This window comes from Sceloporus undulatus, chromosome 2 (assembly GCF_019175285.1).
Source record: "Sceloporus undulatus isolate JIND9_A2432 ecotype Alabama chromosome 2, SceUnd_v1.1, whole genome shotgun sequence".
NCBI lineage: Eukaryota > Metazoa > Chordata > Lepidosauria > Squamata > Phrynosomatidae > Sceloporus > Sceloporus undulatus.
The window spans coordinates 99,055,866-99,077,196 of NC_056523.1; the positions used below are offsets into that span (position 1 = coordinate 99,055,866).

Sequence of the window (21,331 nt, forward strand, 5' to 3'; positions counted from 1 at the left end):
TAAGGCTGGATGGATGAGAGAGTAGGGGGAGCCAGTGCTTCACACATTATACTCTTGCTTTTATTCAGGAGATGATTCTTTCTTTTAAATAAGATTTAAGATACAGTACTTATATTGACCCATGGATAAGTCAAGTCAGGTTTTTGGAGTCAATTTTTTGACCTAAATTTCTAGACTTATACATGAGTATATACAGTAAGTGTTAGCTCAGTAAGGCCCTACCCAGATGGGCCAGAAAGGTCGGCATGTGGACGGGCGCAGTGTCATGGCGTACCTCTGGCGCTGCCACCGCGGCTATGACACTCTCCAAAGGCCAAATCGGGGCCACAGCATGAGGTTGTCTCAGCCCCAATCCAGCCAAGAGAAGGGTGGCCTCCTGCCACCCCTTAGGGGCAGCCTATTGAGCCCCTAAGTCTTCAATGAAAAATCTCAGGTTCCTTTCCAAACAAGCTACAATACTGCTGTGACACCATCAAGCCTAACTTTGTAGACTACTGATATCTGAACAAATTCATTAGAGGTCAAATGTCCAACCCAGCTACTGACATACTCAATTAACTGATCTGACATGTGTGTCATAACAGTAGATAATGCATGATTAAGAGATTCGCAGAAAGAGTAAAATATTCAGGACAAATGCCTTCATCTCTGTTCCTTCTCCCACTTGTTCACAATCTTTAACACTATGTTCCTTAGACCAATGCTTCTTAAGCTATCTGATGTAGTGGACCAGCAGGGTTTCTTTCCAGTGTGCCAGGGATTAGCACCATGTTTATGTCCACTGACTACAGCTGTTTCTTTCTTTATTTCTTGGAAACTTGCTGTGGCTAGCAGCTAGCAGCACTGGTCTACAGGTGACCTTTTTGAGTAGATTACTGTCCTAGAATATTGTGTTCTTCCTTTCAGGTTAGGTTATATATATCTTAATGTGTGAATCACTTTATGGACTATTAAAGAAAATCCACTTTCCCTTTTTTCTTCCTTTTAATCTTGAGAGTCTTGGAAACACAGTGTTTAAAACAGCTTTGATCTGACTATTCCAGAGAGAATGGAATAAGAACAAACTCTTACAGAGAAAAGGGGAATCCACAAGCAGCTGCTTTAAATTCATTCCTACCCCTACAGCAAGCTCAACAACAATACCTCGAAGAGCACATTTGTCTATTAAAACCAAAAATGCATTCACAAGCTCTGCCTGTAGCTTATATCAAAGAGCACTAGTGTCACTAAATGAAAATATTATTTCTTTGAAAAAATGGGTGTCAGCACTTCTACTAGATCCCAGTTTTGAGATTAGCATAACTGACAATTCCTACTAATGTATATAATAATAGAAATAAAGGGACTACCCACTTCCATCCTGTCAATGTTGTGTCTCTTCCATTCCTTTTTTTTTGGGGGGGGGGGGGGGGTAGAGAGTTCAAAGCATAATGGAGTTTACTGAAACTGCTGTGACACACTTTGGGGCACACCAAAGTAGGCTATATCACAATGGGAGACAAGCCACCCTCTTAACCAGCCAGTCCTATATAACAGGGTGTCTATTGAATGGACCAGTTTTCATTCTAAATATAGCCAAGATGAAACAGGAATTCCTGGCTTCCTGGAAGTGCTTGGTCATGAAATCAAGGTGAGAGGACACTAATTGTTTGTCAGCGTGATGTGCAATTTTCCAAAGGATAGTGCAGAATATTGAGATGCATGAAGTAGCAGGGTAGAACTACTGTCCCCCCAAACAAAAACTGTCTTAATCAAGGCAGACAAAAATTCAAGAGGTGGAGCTTTTTCTACCATGAATATCATACCTATATCTACTGAATTTCTGGTTGGGACTGTAGCATTTGAAGGAACCAGGGCTACATTGGGGCAGAACAGTCATAACAACAAATAAAGAAATTACGACTCTTTCCCCTCCCATCCAAATGCTCAAAGAAACCACTTTGTTCCCTTTATGCTTGTGCAGATACACATACAAACACCCATCTATTGTTTGAACATAAAGAGCAAAGAAGAACATATCTGGGCAAAATTAACCACAAAGAGAGGAGAATTAAATTCTTGTATATTTCATTATGTGTGTAGGAATTCTGTTGCACCCACTTTATCATAGCTGGATGAGAAAAAAAGTATATCCTAAAATGCATTCTTGCACACAGCTGTTAAAAGTACCGAAACCCTTTTCTCCTTTTACCTGATCATTCCAGAGCTCTAGTCTGCCCATCATGCAGTCTAACACATAAGACATCTTTTTCATGCATATACCTCTTTAGCTATGAAACTCCTAAGGGGAAATGTACTTAAAGTAGGTTACTATGCCACAACGAATGAAAGTAGAGAAGGAGCAGAAGGAGGCTAACCAGTAAGCAAGGAGTTGCTAGACACACAGCAGGACAGAAAAGAAAAGAGTAGACTCATTGGAGATTAAATTTATAGTGCCCTGTAGGCCTGTTAGTGCTGTGAAGTTTAGCTACTGTCCTCCAGACATATGAGACTACATCTCTGAAAATACTGCACTTATGTTTCGCAGCCTATTTAAGACAACTTTTATCTTTCATACTAAAGCCAATTCCTCATAATAAAGCTATTAGGGGGTGACCTGCTTTTCATGGATTTTCTTTTTTGCAGTCAGACTGGAAGACAGTCCCTATGAATGGAGTCACCAGAGTTTTCTGATCAAAGCCTTGAACTGCTGTGACCAGTGATGGGAGCTATACATCCCACTTATCCTACAGTTTTCTCTTTATTGCTGAGTTGTTCATTTCTGGTGCAAATCTCACCAGCTTGTGGCAGCACTGGAGTTGTGTCATACATGGCATAGGAGAGGTTTTGTTTTTTTTGTCCTCTGAATATTGCACCTAAAGGAAGCTTTAAAAGATCTACTTTTGATTACATACTTAACAACCAGACTCAGGTACTCTCTTATGATTGCTAATTGGTGGCTTACCTTCAATGGACCTCAACTGATTGCCTGCCCTTGTAAAAGCCAGCCTCAAATCTTAACTACCTAGATAGACTGCTTGTTACTTACGTCTCTGTTAAATTCAACATGAGCAACTTACTGAGGAGGTTGCCCATATTGACAATCAAATTCTGCTCAGTGAACAATGCAAAGTCAGTGAACAATGCATTGCTCCAAGAAATGTGTAAAGCGGATGTGTAAAAGTGTAAAAAGTTAAAAATATCCCAGATCCAGCTAGGTAAGTGGGAGGATAAAATCCAAATAAGAAAATGAAAAACATTATGATCTTAGCCCCATGTTTATGACCTTCACCCCAAGGAATTATGTATCCTGTCACTACAAACTGCTGGCATGAATTTACTCTTTCTTGTTGTTATCTGCTCTCAAGTGACCTTGACTCATGGTACCCCTGTGGATGAGACACTTCCAAGAACCCCTATCTTTCACTTTTCTGTTTAGTTCCTGCAAGCCCATTTTTGTGTCCCTCCTGATTGAGTTCATCAATCTGGCATGTGGTCTACCTTTCCTTCTCCTCTCTATCTCTACCTTTCCTAACATTATTGTCTTTTCCAGTGATCCATGTCTTCTTATTATACGGCCAAAGTACATCAACCCCAATTTAATCATTTTGGCTTCTAAAGAGATTTCTGGCTTTATCTGGTCCCAGACCCATCTGTTTGTCTTTGTGGCTGTCCGCAGTATCCTAAACACTCTTGTCCAGCAACACATTTCAAATGAGTTGATAAGCCTACCTAAATACAGAAGTGTTGGATAATGATATTCTGAACAAAATCTGTAACAATTTATAGACACTCATCCCTCCCGATTTGTGGACATGGAGTCTACAGTCTTGGTCCTTTGCGGACGGCAAGAGGAAAGGGATAAAAGCATGCGTGCGCAGGAGTGCACGGCCATTATAACCAATGGCAACTTGAATATTTGTGGCTTTTTGGATTCTCAGGTGGGGGGTCCAGAACGAAACCCCCACACATTGGGAGGGACACCTGTAGTTAAGTATCATACAGATGAAAATGTGTGCACAGTCCTGCAGGGTTAAGAAATGCAAATGGTAAATAGGAGATTCCAAACAGGAGATTTTCTGCAGGAACTAAGCAGGAAAGCAGGAACATGAAAGTTTTTTTCAGCTATCATTCATACCTTATGTGAACCATAACCATATTCATATTTGCCATATAGAATAATACTGGGGCCATCTTTAATATGTGTACATTGCATTCACTGTGACAAAACAAGTTCTTAAACTAGTCTGACATGAATCATCCAGTCTAAACCACTAACTTTACATTGCCAGTAGCACAGAGCCTCTTGTGAGCTATTCCTGAAACTGTGCTGTTACTTCAGTGCAGGGGTAGGCACTGATATAAATGCTGTAAATAAACTGTTATTTATTATGTGCCTTCAAGTCATTTTTTACTCATGGCTACCCTATGGCAATCAAGGGATTTTCTTGGCAAGATCTGTTTAGAGGCAGTTTGCCACTGCCTTTTTCTATGGTAAGTAAGTTGCCTGGAGTCACCCAGTGGATTTCTGTGGTTGAGCAAGGATTTGAACCCGCATCTCTCAGTATCCTTGTCTAATACTCAAAACATTGTACCATGCTGGCTCTCTGTAAATAAATGCTGAAAATAAACAATCCAAATTTCTTGCTGCAAGAGTAGATGTGGCAGGTAACAACAGTATATATGGGAGGCTATCCTTGCAGCAACACTGTTCTTGGCTTTGGCCTGGTAGCTAAGTTAAACTCAGTCTTCAGAGGGAAAGGACTCAACTGACTCAGCACACTTAGCAAAACTACTCACCTGATGCACACACACGTTGCATTTGTCACAGAAAACCATCTCGTTGCCATCCTCTCCTTCTGGTGAGCGGCACACATCACACACAACATCCTCATCATATTCTATGCCAAGGCCTTCCTCTGTTTCAATGGCAATGTTCATATTCTCATAGCACAGTGTCTCCAGCTCTTCCAGCACTCTTTCCAAGGTGAATTCATCCATTTCTGGTTTTTCTGAATTGGAGAAAAAGCAGCAACACTCAATTTGGTCTGTTTTGAAGAGTTCTCACTTTGTTGCAGTGAGACATTTCTTAACTGAAGTGGGATAAGAAGAGGAAAGCCTATTTAAGTCTTAATCATTTAATTAAGTCAATCCAGAGTCAGTTGCTTTGCCCAGCTATACTTGATTACAAACCTGGAGTAATGAGAAAAAAGTGAAAGGGAAATGTAGGAAGGAGGTCCAAGGCGAAAATAAAATAAGTGGGGGTTAGGCTGACAAGCACTTTAATCAGAACAGTAGAGCACATGGTCTACATAGCCTTGCCAACTTGGCACAGGCAGTGTACACAACCAATCTGGGCATGCACTGTGTAAGTTAGAATAGAATGCCTCCCTTCCTAGCCAGTATTTGTGCCTTCTTGGATAGCTCCCTTTGAGGAGTAAGGCTCCAAATCAACCAGTCTTGTTTTGTAACTACTGTACTGTATTTATTATTATGGTACCTGAAGCCTTTGACTAGAATACCTGTAACTGTGCCCAAGTCATTCAGCACACAAGGACTCGCCATTAACTACTTCTAAAGGGTTGCTCATTCACAAGGCCATAATTCATAAAAGAAGCACTCTGGGCTTTAACAGACACATTAATGGGAACAATAAGATCACATTCAGAGAATGGTTGCTTCTGGTTTTGAAGGCTTCGGTTTTATGCATCCTAGTCAGTAAAACAAAGGATACAGCCATTAAAGTAGCAAAACAGAGAGCAGTAAAGAGGTATGAAGCCAACCAAACCAGTGCTAATAATAAGGTCTGACAGTACAACATCCACACCTTGCAAACAATCTCTCCAGTATCTCAATTTTCAACAAGAATGCTTTAGTGCCAGTAAAAATGTGAAAAACAGATCTGTTTGGAAGACAAATAAAAAGAATGGCAGATGTGATGTCAACTGTACAGAATACATTTATTGGTATACTTTCTTTCGGAGAAAACTTCAATACAGCCATCCAAAGTATGTGAGGAAATATTTTAAATAAAATATTCTATCTATTAAAAGGATAATTATCAATAGGATGTTTTATAATTATGACTTTTTTTTTGGTATTCTTGAAATCTTTCTCACCTTTTTTGTGGTTTCTTTGTTTCCCTGACAGCTTAAAAGCCAAAATGAGACGGATTGCTTATTTTTTGCATGTCTTACCTTGCATTTTATACTCATTATAACAGATTTCTCAGTAACAACAGCTAAAAATGTGATCCTGTCAGTGCCTGATCCACAGCAGGAATCACTGTCTTGGTATTATACCAAATAAGCCTTATTAGAGAAGCAACTTCTAGCTGCCATCTCTGTTCCACCAATAGCATTAGCAATGATTAGTACTGGCTTAGTTTATCACCTTTTTGTGTCATGGTGCATAAGTATGTATGATTTTTAATAGTATTTTTTGTTTTTAGAATGCTTTCCTATTTTGGATGCTGACAATGGGAAAAAAGTATTTAAAGTAAACGAACAGCAACAAATAAATAAATCACTAGAAATTATGACTGGAAAATCAGCAAATGCTATATGTTAACCCAAGGCTTTATTCTCACCCAAAGTCTTCTTTTTTATTTAAAAAAATACAAGACCACCATAGTTCCAGATTTATCTTTAAAACACTGAGCAAGCAGGGCATCACAGAGGGATACTTTGAAAAGTGCTGTATTTGCTGAGAGTCCTGCTGCTATCCGTTATATGTTGCTATAGGTATTTGCATGACATTTTCCCCACTGAAGTTTAAATCAATCAATAAATGATGAATATGCCAAAGAAAACACATCAGACCACAATTTTAAAAAAAAAGAGAGAGACACCATTATTTAACTGAACTTCAAGAGCTATACAGATTATCTCATACATAAGTAGGAGCATGAAAGTTCTTTTCAGCTATCATTCACACTCTATGTGAACCATAACTATATTTATATTTGTCATATAGAATAATACTGGGGGCATCGTTCATATTTGTACATTGCATTCACTGTGAGAAATCAAGATCTTAAACTAGCCTGACATGAATCATCCAGTCTAAACCACTAACTTGGATTCAAAGCCAAAGTTGCCATCTTTCCTCCATTTCTTTCCCTCCCAATAATTTCCCTGGGAATGCAGCATGATCCCCAGGGGCATTTTATCTCCAGAAAAGCTGCCAGGTTGCTCAGAGCAGCCAAGCCACCACTTGACAGCAAGGCTCTCCACCCCAACAAAACAAAATAAACACAGGGAGGAAAAAGCTCCGCAGGCAACTTCTCTTAAGACAAGATAGTCTGCCCCACCAAAGTCTTCAGAATTTTATTGGAAAACCCCCAAATGCATATTTTATTTATTTATTTAACATGCCAACTTTCTCCTAAACTGTACTCAAGGCAGCTCACAAAAGATACTTAAAAAAAGTACAATCTTAAACCAGTAAAGATTTAAACAATAAAGAAAACAATAATAATAAATAATAATAATAATAATTTGTTTTATTTATATACCGCTATTCCAAAGATCATAGCGGTGAACAGCAAGTAAGCTAATTAACAAGTAAGCTAATTTGCCCCCAACAGTCTGGGTACTCATTTTAGCGACCTTGGAAGGATGCAAGCCTGAGTCGAGCTTGGGCCCTTTTGCTGGTCTTGAACTCGCAACCTTGTGGTTTTGAGTGAATGGCTGCAGTACAGGCATTTAACCACTGCACCACCAGGGCTCCTAAAGAAAGCCAGTAAATAGTAAAGAAAACAGACAGAAAGAAAATAAACTCATGTGAGATGTGGTGTTGGAGAAGAGTGCTAAGGATACCTTGGACAGCCAGCAAGACAAACAAATGGGTCGTTAAACAGATCCAGTCTGAACTCTCCTGGGAAGCAAAGATGATGAAACTGGGGATGTCATACTTTGGCCATATCATGACAAAGTATGGCTCACTAGAAAAAACAATAATACTACGGAAGCTAGAAGGCAGCAGAGAGAGAGGAAGACTGAATGTCAGATGGATAGACTCAATCAGGGAGGTCACAGGTCTGAACTTGCAGGATCTAAGCAGAGCAGTTGAGGACAGGGAGTCTTGGAGATGCCTCATCCATTGGTTGCCATGAGTCAGGGTTGGCTCAGTGGCAGTTAACAACAACAATTTAAAAAACTGAGCTGGCACAATACCCCAATTATATGAGGCACAGAGACCATGAAGAAGAAGAAATGGTTCTGTGTAAAGAGGGAAGATGTTTGGCATATCTCACATAGATACAGGAAAACATGTTTGCATATATGTCCTTAAGCATGATCTCCAATTCAACATCTATCCCTCTCTCCTCTCTGCCATTCTGATAGGCTTGAATCCCAGGCTACATTCCACAGGGAGCACATCTCTCCTTTTCTGGTTCTGGGTATGACTGTGGCACAAATTACAAGTTTATGGTTAAAACAGTTCAGTAGGGAGAAATTGCTGACTTCAAGTGAATCTCTTTCTGTGGTTGGGAGCGGTGGCTTTGGTTTCCTATCTTCTGCATCCTGTAGTTATTATTCCCAGCTCTCTCACACACAATCCCACAAGTATTTGGACTTCAGTATCCAGACTTTTTCTCTCCCCTTCATTCTCTCTGTTCTTCATTCCTTCTTCCCCGCCATCATCACCTCTTGCCAAGAACATTTAAAGTTTTTCAAAATCCTACAAGAGATTGTGTCTGTGTGTGTGTTATTGAATAAAAGCGGAAGATAAGACAGCTGCAACTGTGGAGTCAGAAGAAGGTATGTGCAATCTGCACAATTCATTTGGACAACAGCAGAAGAATTTGGATTTGGCTCAGAAGATACACAGTTCTGTCTACTAGGTCCTTGGACACTTAGGCAACCTATGAATTTCTCAAAGAGCTGTCTCTTTTCATGATGCCTGCCTTTGTTTGACAAGTTTAGGCAAGAATCTGCATTGGCATCTCACATGTCTGTCAGTCTGGGATTCAGCCAGCCAGACAAGACAGTTCCCTACCAAGGCTTCTTTCAAATGCTAGAATTGTTAGGCCAGGACATGCAGAGAAACCTGACAGTACCGGTTTTATTGCTGGCAAACCTGATGGATGCAACAGGATACTTTTGGAAATCAAATTTGGTAAAATAGTATCTCATGGAGTTTGTAGCAGTGCCGGCTGCCACTTTTTAAATACAGGCTTAACTACAGCAACACTCATGCCTCCACTCCTAAATATAGCTACTGGCCTGAATTGGAAGCAGCAGCATAAAAGGGCACTGTCCAATCAGAGAATTTCAAGAACAGCACTATTTCAGTTGAGCTCATTCTCAACAGAGGAAGGTGAATGTTAAAAATAAATAAATCAGCCATTCATTCAAAAGACAGAAGTCCTTTAAGAACAAACAAGTCAGCAAATTAACCATTTGAGATATAAATGACCAAGACCAATTCTGAAAACAAACACTACATAAAATTGTATCAATGGTATCGATATCTTAACTCTGGGCTTAACTATCAGAGGGCAGTAACACATAAAAGCATCATTTATCAGTACCTAAGGAGAAGGTATAGAACAAAGTCTCTTTCACATCACATAATTATAGTATGATCATTCTACTTTAACTGGTACAATTCTATCCTATGGAATTGTGGGATTTATAGTTTTGGAATTCACTGCCAAAAGGCTCTTATGCCTCAGCTAGTGACAAATTCTATGATTCCATAGGATGGTTAAAGTGATATCAAAATGCAATAAGTTTGCAGTGTGAAAGAGAGCCCACAATGGGGGCAGCATAATGAAGAATGTGCTTAAATCAAACTTCTAAAGATCACTGACTGTATGGAATATTTTTAGTGCACACAGAAACACCTTCCTTCCCTTGCATAGGTGCTCCAAAGCAGGGTGTATAAGGCAGTGGGAATTTCTCTACTTCACAGGAGTCTTACATTATCCATGGGACTTTTCATACTGTACAATTATAGTACAATGTTGTTGTTGTTGTTGTTGTTGTGTGCCTTCAAGTCCTTTCTGACTTATGGTGATGTTAAGACAAACCTATCACGGGGTTTTCTTGGCAAGATTTGTTCAGAGGAGGTTTGTCATTGCTTTTCCCTGAGAGCATGTGACTTGCCAAAGTTCACCCAGTGGGTTTCATGGCCAAGGTGGGAAGTGAACCCTGGTCTCCAGAATCTCACTCTAGCACTCAAACCACTATGTCACACTGGCTCTCCATATTGCTACTTTGATTGCCATGGTTCCACTCTATGAAATCCTGGGATTTGCTGTTTAAGGAGGGCCATTTAGAATTCTCAGCCAGAGAGGTCTACATACATTACCAAACTACAAACTTCCAAGATTCCATAGGTTCCAGACATGACACTTAAAATGGAATCAGAGTGTTTGATTTTGAAGTATGGAGGGGTTTCATGTCTCATTCCGCACAACAGCAAAGAACAATAAACAAGCTGCTCCAAGAATTCCAAGCTGATTTGGTAGCAACTACAAAAGTAAGGGCCCAGAAAACAAAAACGAAACAAACACTAGAAAACCCTCTTCCACCCCCCACCCCCCAAAGATTGCTATGGCAGCATGCCAGTGGCTGCCTGCCTGCTATCAGAATGGCATGCACATGCGAGACCAGATGTACTATAACATGACCATGGCTATGAAGAGACCCTCCCCCCAAAAAAAACCTTAAAGGCAAGCCCCGCAATTGATGCTTAACACGGAAAAACAGAATGCTCCTCATTTCAGAGCAACCTTGGTGATAGTTCATATGACTGTTGAGAAGATGATGGAGAGCAATCCAATCATGCAGAGACAGTACATGATGATGTGTCATGCAGTATCCATGAGTGAAAGAAAAGGGATGTGTTGAAACCTACAACCTGTGGTCATCTTCTGGAGTTCACCCCTTCTGACAGATTTGTGATTGATAATTTTTAGAGCTTCTGGTGAGAGTCTACTGTGTTCTAGAGCATCTGTACATTTTCATGAACTAGGCCTTTTCTCCCTCTCAAGACAGACAAATAGATTTGTGTTCCATTACATGTCAAACTTTTAGCTGAAGCCATTCCCTCCCAACATAACTCTGGTGGAAGGAGAGAGGGGGCAAAGAAGTGCCAAGCTCAGTTCTTGTTGCTGAACTTCCATGCTCCTTCTCCACAGTGTTTACTGGGAAGACAAGAGCCATACTGAGTGACAAGCAGGGTTGGAAAAGTTCCCTCTTTTGGATTACAATCTGGGGGATTCTGGGAGTAATAGTCTTAAAAAGGCTTTCAAAAGTTCTTTAGAGGGCAACCAGCCAGCCAGCCACTGTGGGACAGAACTAAACACTTTTCCTTTTCTCATCTCCAAGCCAGATACTGACTTGTTTAAGTAACTGTAGTTAAAATCAGCAATATATTAGGGTCAAAGTTGTGTCTGATTTGGAAGCCCACTATTTTCGCTCCATGAAGCAGGGCAAAAGTGAAGCTGAAGTGAGAAGGTGCAGAGAGAGCTTTCAAGGGAAACACAATACCAGCCTATGTTAATTGCAGAGTTGACAAAAGGACCGGAAGAGTGCCTATTTCATTCTAAGTGGAAACAAACTTCTCATACCTGCAACTGTATCCTACCCTACACCTTCTGTTACAGCCTACTCCTCTTGACTAGAGAGGTTGTAAATTTTTCATTGCTAGTGATACTGCCAGCTGAATCCACAAGAAAGGCAACACTATTAATGAAAAATTGGTTCTATCTCCTGGCTTCAGGACTTTTGAAGGCAAAGATCTGAGTGCCACTGAACTTTAAACAGCAGTGTACTTACTAACTGTGGCTTTTTGGCTCTATGGCCTAACTCTTGATGTCTCTTTTACACATATACACACATACACACTTGCATTCCATTTATGTGTAATTAGTTTGCTAAGCTTCACTCACACGTACCCCAGAGCCTATTCAAGTGACAAACGTACTTGATGGGTATGAGGCGATTAATGACTTATGAATCGCTAAATGATGAGGCCTAAGGGTAAACTTCTTTTCCATTTGTGCTCCATTTATCTTCCTCAGAATCATATAAAGTTATTGCCATTCATAAAGATACCCTCCCTCTTTTAAACAACAGAGAAGAACTGCTGCCTTCTGACAGTGCAAACTCTGGAGCTTTCTCTTAGCTACTGAGTGCATTCTCTTTCACTCAGGTCAGGGGGTTTTCTTTAGAAAGAAAGTGGTGTATCTAGACTGAAGATAGTGTTTCATGTTAAGAGTAGCAAAGTAAGTGGCTGTGGTCTCTTGAAACAGAACTGGATTCACTTCAATACGTATGAGATAATAATCCTAGTCACAGTGCTAAAGGGATGTGTAAATGGATTATTACTAATATCTAAGCAATTCCACAGAATAATAAGCATGACACTCCCTGGGAAAGCAGTAGTCTCTCTAATATGGACAAGAAGCTAGCCATTTATTTTATAGAGGAAGGGATGTAAGACATGGTGGAAATAGCTGCTGCTAGATGCAAGCCATCTAAGGTTGTCAACTCCTGCATTTTTAAAAGCCACATGACAGTCTGTAACAGAGCAGGTAATGCTTCCCCCACTGCCTTTCTGCTGAGGGACTGGATGCCTTATTAAATATCCCTCTGGCTGAGGAGACCCTCTAGATCAGTGATGGCGGGACCAAGTGCCCAAATGAAAAGGCCTTCCAGTGAACTTCTGGGGGAGGGAGGACTTCTGGGGTGGGACTTCTACTCTCTGGTGGGGGGGGAGTCTTTGTCCCCCTGCCCTCTCCGGCCTTCAGCTGCCTCTCCAGAGGCAGCTGAAAGCCTGGGATGACTGGGAAGGAGGAGGAACAGGCACACCTGTTGCTTCTCTTCCCCGCCCTCCACATGCCATGAAAAATGGTTTCACGTGCCATCTCTGTCATGCATGCTATAGGATCACCACCACGTCTCTAGATCATGGAGCTGGAAGAGACCAGTCCCCTGCTATGCAGGAACACAAGATCAAAGCACTCCCAACAGATGGTCATCCAAATTCTCTTTAAAAACCTCCAAAAAGGACACCACCACACTCCGAGGCAGCGTATTCCACTGTGGAACAGCTCTTGCCACCAGGAAGTTCTTCCTAATGTTTAGGTGGAATCTCTTTTACTGTAGCTTGAGTAGATTAGTAGTTCCTAGCTTTTGGTCCTCTAGGTGTTTTGCACTTCAGCTTCCAGAAGTCCCAGCCAGCTTGGCCAACAATCAAGAATTCTAAGAACTGAAATCCTAAACATCTGAAGGATCAAAGGTAGGGAAAACTATTCCACTCTAGTGTTTGTTGGAGACAATATGGGTAAAAGACTGAAAGGCTAGGGAAAACCTCACAAGGGTCTAAGCAAAGTAGGCAAACACTAAAGCTTTTACTTAACATTTTATTTAGCTGGTTGGCTAGTTTTACATATTTAATTATTTCTACTCCTAAGGTGTGGCAGGAGTGGGAGGGTCCTATTACTTTGAACTGGAAATAAGATCTTAGCTGAATAAAGTTCAGGGCAATTCTCCACCTGAAACTAGAGGTTTTTTTGTCAGTGGGGCAGTGAATGTGCTCCTAATTTTAATCTAAACATCAAAAGTACAATACAAAGTGCAAAACTCCATTCCCAAAACAGGTTCAGCATCCTGGACAGCTCCTTCAAAATTCAGACAAAATATTCAGGCTAAAAGATTTACCACCCCACTGCCCTGGAAGTCACCAGTTGCCACTGGCAAACATGACGTTTCCATTTATTCTGGTCATAATTCTGTTTCTGAATCTCAGAAACTACTCCTCTATACTGTACTTGGTCTACCTGTTGTAGGAGTTGTACTTGGCATGCTGATCAGCTTCATAGCAAGAGGGTTAACACTTTCCTTTTAAATTCACATTCCCCAGCTTTCTAAGTGTTTTGATAATGAACTGCTTAATAAGCCAGGAAGGAATATTAACAGATGAGCCACCTTGTGCAATAACTGAGACTTATTTCCAACTAAACTGCGCTTCAGCTGAAATCAATTTACTGAAACCAGAACTCCTTCCACCCTGCCGAGTATATTGGAGAGGATGATAAAACTGCATGAGCAACAATTTTAAGACTACTGGCTGTGCCATTAGTTGAGTCACAATGTACAATTTGGACTGTTTCTTCTAGAGTGTGTACACACACACACACACACACACACACACACACACACACACAGAGCATGGTTTGATATATATTTCAATAATATTGCTACAATCCCACATGTATAAAAAGGACCTTGCTCCTCATTTGCCCCCTTTTCTTTTACTGTACTTGGTAATACAATACAATACAATACAAAAGCTCCTAAGTAACTATACAGCAAATTTTCTTTAGGGAAAAAAAAAGCTCAAGTAATATTTAGATCAAAGTGAGAATTTCCTTTGCAGCAAATATTTCAGTTACTTTTAACACTCCTTCTCTCTACCATTTTAAACGCATCTATTGTTTTAGAACCCATATGCACTGGTTTCTCTGAGACTATGACCTACTTTACAGGGATGATGTGAGAAACAGAACATGAAATGTACAACCAGAGCATAAATAGGATTAGTTTTTTTACCACTTCTAATGCAAAGCGAACAAACTCTTTATTCTGGATTTTAGTCAAATAGATTCTTGCCAGTGACTGATCAAATTGTGAAATAATGACAAAGATGCCAACTACCATAGTTTCAAAACTTCCAAAAGGTCTTAGAAGCATAACTCTGTTAAAGACAAGCTCTGTTTTCTGGATAAAATATTTTATGGATTGGACACTGTGAACTTGGAAACAGTTTTTCCATCTGTTTAACATGAAAGTTTAATGAAATCATTTTTCCTCTCAAGTATCTTCTGAACTTACAAATTCTGAATAATAAATCCTGAATGAAAATGTACTGCTGAGAAAGTCAAGCTCCACCAGATTCCACACAGCATCCTCTCCAATGCCATGTATTGCACCATCCTCTGCAGAGCATGAACAGAGGGAAGTCAATGTTCCAGAGGAAGCAGGTGTATGCTTTTGTATATGCTAGGAAATACCTATGCCTCTTCTAAGCATCATTGCCCTATCTATGTATACTTCCCTCAGCCTCCTCTTGAATAAAGCCATGATGGCAAATGGGAAAAAACCACGTAAGGTGAAAGCCCATTTATTCTCATGGTGGTGCGCTTCCATGTGCAGTGCCACAGGCACAACGAAGGCTCACCCACCATATAATAATAATAATAATAATAATAATTTATTTATATCCTGCCTCTTTGAGATCAATCGGGGCGGCTAACAGTAATAAAATACAATACATCATACATCAAAATCTACTTCCATCCCCCCCTTAAAAACTTATTAAATCAATTGTAATTAAAACCAACAAATTGAAACAACATCAACACATACATATTATTACAAAACAAAACAAGACAAAACAGTAAACTGCGGTAGCATTCTACTTAGATTTCCAGGGAAGACCTTGGGGACTCTCATGAGAAGAGGGTTCCTGAGGCCGGGATTATCTATCCAGGAAAGGCCTGCCGGAAGAGAGCAGTCTTGACAGCCTTTTTAAAGCTGTTTAAAGATGTCCAGCAGGTCATTCCATAATTTGGGGGTGTGGTGGCTGGGTTCCAAGCCACCTGAGGACTTCTCCTGAACTACAAAGGGTTAATCTGGGAGGAGGTACATGCTAATGAGAGATGACATCACATGCTAATGAGCAGCTACATCATAGCTGACGTAAGGCTCACTTGGCCAATCAACAGTGCCAGAGCGGCAGTTTCAAAAGATTCCAAGAGAGGGGTTTAAATACCCCTGTAGGACCATGTGTCCTTTGTTCTCCATCTTGGCTGGTTTGGAGAAACCAGAGGTCTGTCCTCTGAGAGCCGGAGGACCGGCTCTGACATGCAGGTAGAGTTGGCAAGGAGCCAACTCCCTGATTCCAAGAACTCCACAAGGACTGCAAATCCCATCATTGTGTGAGTAGCTTAGGAACAGTGTTAGTCAGTACGTATAGGTTTTTGTTATGTTTATCTAATAGCTTGCTTGAAATGAATATCTTTGTAACTGTGTTTTCTGACCTGCAAGGCCACGAGGCCTAGCATGAGTGATACCTTACTATTCTATACTATTTCTTTAAAATAAACTTCTTTCTTTTTAAAAGCATCTGCTATCTCTCTGGCTCCTGTACACGTGCCTTATTTGGTTACTGATTGCTGTGGGTTAGCAAGAAAGGCAACTAGAGATCTCTCTCTCAAGCAAGTCTCAGTGTGTGCTTGGGAAATATAGTTTATTGTGCTTGGGAAATATAGTTCATTGATAATTCACTGAGTGGTGGCAGCGGAAGATTAGTTCTTTTTAAGGGATCTCCCTGAGAGTAATAGCCACGCACAGGGCTTTGCTCTCAAGGAATCATCACAGGGGGTGACAACAGAAAAAGCCCTCTGGGAGGTAGCTGAAAACCTAGATATTTGAGGCTGCAGCAAATTCCTCCCAGAGGACCGGAGTGTGCGGGGAGGATTATATGGGAGGAGGCGGTCCCTGAGATAGTTTGGACCCAAGCCATTTAGGGCTTTAAAAGTGATAACCAACACCTTGTACTGGGCCCGGAAACTAATAGGTAGCCAGTGGAGGGACTTTAATACTGGAGTAATATGGTCCCTCCTCGATGTTCCTGACACTACTCTGGCCGCCATGTTCTGCACTAATTGCAGTTTCCAAATCAAGCACAAGGGTAGCCCCATGTAGAGCGCATTACAGAAATCTACACGTGAGGTTACCAGCACGTGTACAACAGTCTCGAGATCCCTTACTTCCAGAAAAGGGCGCAGTTGGCGTATCAGCCGAAGCTGATAACAGGCGCTCCTGACTGTCGCATTTACCTGATTTGTCATCAGGAGTGACGAGTCAAGGAGCACCCCCAGACTGTGAACACAGCTACTAGAGGAGAGTGTGACCCCATCCAGGACTGGAGGTTGCAACCCAATTCTTGGTTTCGGGGCTGCTACTGTGAGCACCTCCGTCTTGTCCGGATTCAGTTTCAATCTGTTTTTCCTCATCCAACCCATTACTGCCCAGAGACATTCATTGAGAGAGGAGATGCCATTAGAATTCGAGGCCAACGAACGAGACACAGAGAAATAGATCTGGGTATCATCAGCATACTGATAACACCCAGCTCCATAATTCCGAATAATCTCACCCAGCGGCTTCATATAGATGTTAAATAACATCGGGGACAGTATAGCACCCTGTGGAACCCCACAGGTGAGCTCCCTTTTACTGGAGCAGCTGTCCCTGAGCAGCACCCTCTCAGACCTGCCCGAGAGGAAGGACCGGAACCACTGCAATGCAGTGCCTCTGATACCTAACCCCCTCAGGCGGTCCAAGAGGATGCCGTGATCTATCATGTTGAAAGCCGCTGAGAGGTCTAGGAGCACCAACAGGGTCACACTACCCCTGTAGATGCTCCGACGCAGATCGTTGGGCAACGCAACCATGGCAGTCTCAACCCCAAAGCCTGCCCTGAAGCCAGTTTGAAATGGGTCTAGATAATCGGTTTCATCCAAGACAGCTTGGAGTTGAAGAGCAACCGCCCTCTTGATCACCTTGCTCAAAAATGGTAGTAAAGAGACTGGCCTGTAATTATTCATATCCAGGGGGTCAAGGGAAGGTTTTTTAAGAAGCGGCCTAACAGCTGCTTCCTTCAGACAAGATGGAATATGTCCTTCCCTGAAGGACGCATTGATGATATCCATAAGGAACTTCCTCAATGCATGCCCCCCGGACAGCCAGCCATGATGGGCAAGGGTCGAGAGGGCAAGTTGTTTTCCTCAACCAAAAGTAATTTTGTCCTATGGGACTTGCCATATGAGTTTCTCTGCTCTTCTTTTCCCTAAAGCAAGTGACTAATATTTCATCAGATCTGTGTATGTGTCCGCAGAATTGTTTCCTCTGAGGTCTTGAAGACCTGCTTACAACTAAGATAAGAGTGCAATTCCTATTAGGATCAGGGTAAAGCCAGAATTAGTGCCAAGATTATTGTTTAGAGGTAGATGGAGCAATTTCAGACTTCTTTCCTTTCTCTCTCCCTCTGTCTCATTCTCTCTGCTTCTATATTTTTCCTTTCTTATGGGGTTGGGGAGACAGCCATGCTTTCTTCTTCACTTTATACCCAGAGGGATGTTCTGAGATGCTCAAATCATATAGCCGAGAGTCCACAGAAACCCCTTTCCATAAATGAAACAAAAGACAATAAGAACATGAGCCAAAAGTGTGCCATGAAGCTTCCAGATACTTCATTATGAACATATCCCGCTAATGCACTTAAAAGATTTACAGGAACCAATTATCACCCTTTATGCCACCCACCAACATCAATTATTGCTAAAATTTAAGCTAATGGCAGAGTGTTTTCAGGAGCCACTTTATAATCATTGCTCTCTCTCCTTCTGCCTCTGCAATCAAACACTGCTTGCTCTCACAGATCTGTTCTGGGACAGTTCTGATTAAGGCCCATTTCATATTTCACAGTTACAGTGTTATGATGCCACTTTAACTGCCTCCTACAGAACCCTGGATCTTACAGTTAAGGGAGGAATATCACAATTCTCTGCCAGAGAGCTCTAACGGGTCATCGAACTGCAAGTCTTAGGATTCCACCGAATGCAGCCATGGCAGCTAAAGTGATATAAAACTGCTCTAATTGTGCAATGTTAAAGTGTCCCAAGAAGCCAACCAGTTCTAAGTTACAGACTGGATACAAACATGAGGCTGGCAGCAGGTTTTCCAGGGTCCTGACAAAGGATCTCTAACTCCACCCCATACAGCCCTCGTCCTGGGAGCTTTGGGGAATGGGTAAAAAAGCGGTCATATAGGGTAGTGGTGGAAACCCATTGCTAGGTGTCAGGTACTTGGAAAGAGTTGATCGTAAACTCTTTTGCTCCTTGTAACCATTCACCTAATCAGAGTCCCATTCAGGGGCAAAAGGAACTCTGAAATCTTTTTCCCACTTCCAAGCTTTGCCTCAAACAGCTTTGATCAATGGAGTCATCACTTTACAGTAAGGCTCCCGTCTCTGCAGGACCAGTACCCATGGGCACTTACCCAGGCCCCCAAAATGTGTTCTTTCTAGGCATTTTCTAGGTCTTATAGCCTTGAGAAACTATATTAGAGTGTAGAAGGGCATGGATCAGAGTTCTCATTTTGTTCAAATTCTGGTCTGTCAGTTTCATAGAATCATAGTGTTGGAAGAGACCGCAAGGGCTATCCGATCCACCCCCCTGCCATGCAGGAAATCTAAATCAAAGTATCCCCGACAGATGGCCATCCAGCCTTTGTTTAAAGGCCATCCACTACACTCCGAGGGAGTTTGTTCCACTGTCAAACAGCCCTTACTGTCAGGAAGTTCCTCCTAATGTTGAGATGGAATCTCTTTTTCTGTAGCTTGCATCCATTGCTCTGGGTCCTATTCTCTGGAGCAGCAGAAAACAAGCTTGCTCCCTCCTCAATATGACATCCCTTCAAGTATTTAAACAGGGCTATCATATCACCTCTTAACGTTCTCTTCTCCAGGAATACATTTTTTTCTTTCAATGTAGTTAGATCTCTGATTCATCAGAATGGCCTACTAATCTTTCCTGGTGCAGTTGGAAGAAGCAATTCTATTTCACTGTGCACTGTATTTATGAGAATGATTTAAAGCTTACTTTCAGACTGGTTTCTGATGCTTGACTTGTTTACAATTTAGAAAGATTTCCTCATTTTAAATGGTTTTTCATTCATTCATCCATGTGTGTGTTTCCAAGTTGCTTTATTTATTTACTTGAAAGGGCTTTGTTTACAAATGTGGATTTATTTCTTGTATTCTACTATGAGACCCTAAGTAAGTTAGAAGACGAATATGAAATTTTAATAAATAAAATTATCTGTTTTCCATTATTTGCTTCATTTCACACCCTAGATTAAACTAAATGATCCCGAAGGCAAATGAAAATAAAATTATGTAATAAAACATATGATAGCATAATCACACAGAATATAGAAAAACAGCATAATCTCAATACAAACAATACAGTGTAAACTGTACAAAAGCCTGTATGAAGAACCAAATCTAAATCAGTTCAGCATCTTGGAAAACTTCATTAAATGTTGGACTAAAACAAAGGGTGGATTCACTGATCTAATGACATGGAAGTTACCACTCACTACTGACAGGTAAATTCTGTTTTAGGATATTCTAAAAATATCTGCTCAGTGCTTATACCTAAAAAGGAAAAATCCTTAAAAGATTTTTCAGGAGCAAATGGATGCTGATCAGTTCTTTCTGACAAAGTTGTCTCAGCAAAAACACTCCGTGGATGTTGAATTCTGATACAACATTCTCCTCCTGTGTGGTTCAGTATTCCCATGCAGGCAAATATTACCCTGGAAGAGACCTTGGGTCTCTGTATTTATAAAGCTCTTATTAGTATTGATTGTTTGAGTGGGTTTACCTACTGCTTGTTGTGAACTAACAATATAGCCCATGGCTGCACACAAGAAAAGAAACAATTATATTTGCAATATTACACATGTTCTGTAAACGTAAGAGAATATTTAAGAAAGAGGCAGTGAACCAACCCTGGTATAACCAATGGGGCTGCTTCAAAGAGGCGATGGTGAAAAACCAAGTGGGATCTAACTCTCCAGTCAGTTTCTAAGGTTCCTGCAGCTGCTAGTTCCTATCTAATTCCTATGACTGACTGCTTTCATTAAAACTGTTAACACACCGTTAATTTGCAGAAGGGTTCACTGTTTTTTCTGTTCATGCATCTGATTACTTTCACAGTAAGTTTGTTATCCTTAAGTAAGAACAAAGGAGTCCAGCTTCTATCTGACTAATTTTTGGAAAACACATTGATTTTCAAAAAAACACATGGTGACCAGCATGGTGTAATGCTTTGAGTGTTGGACTATGAGTGGAGACCAGGGTTCAGTTCCCTGCTCTGCCATGAAACCGGCTGGGTGAACTTGGGCAAATCAGTCTCTCTGCTTCAGGAAAAGGTAACGACAGACCTCCACTGAACAAATCTTACCAAGAAAACCCCATAATAGGTTCTCCTTAGGGTCACCATAAGCTGGAAATGACTTGAAGGCACACAACAACAAATTGGCTAGAGAAAGGGGGCGAGATCAAAATAAATCAGACCTGCATTGTTAATGTGAAATAAAGCCTTACAAATTGATTAAGGCAAGCCTTTCAGGTCTGGATCCCTCTTGAGTGAGGCATATGGATGACAGCAGGGCTGTGGCCACACTACTGGCATCATGGGCCAGCAGAGATTCCCCTTCTGACACTTAATAATAATAATAATAATAATAATAGAATAAGA

At 41.1% G+C, this 21,331-nt stretch overlaps 1 protein-coding gene across 8 annotated transcripts in view; it reads right to left on the bottom strand.

The window, feature by feature from the left end:
- Positions 1 to 21,331, bottom strand: part of JADE2 (jade family PHD finger 2) — a 231,396-nt gene that overhangs the window by 66,488 nt on the left and 143,577 nt on the right. For all 8 annotated transcript variants that reach the window (XM_042455258.1, XM_042455257.1, XM_042455253.1 and 5 more), the window contains one exon: positions 4,780 to 4,991. In XM_042455258.1, coding sequence (XP_042311192.1) covers positions 4,780 to 4,991 — 212 coding nt within the window. The remainder of the gene's footprint in view (positions 1 to 4,779; positions 4,992 to 21,331) is intronic.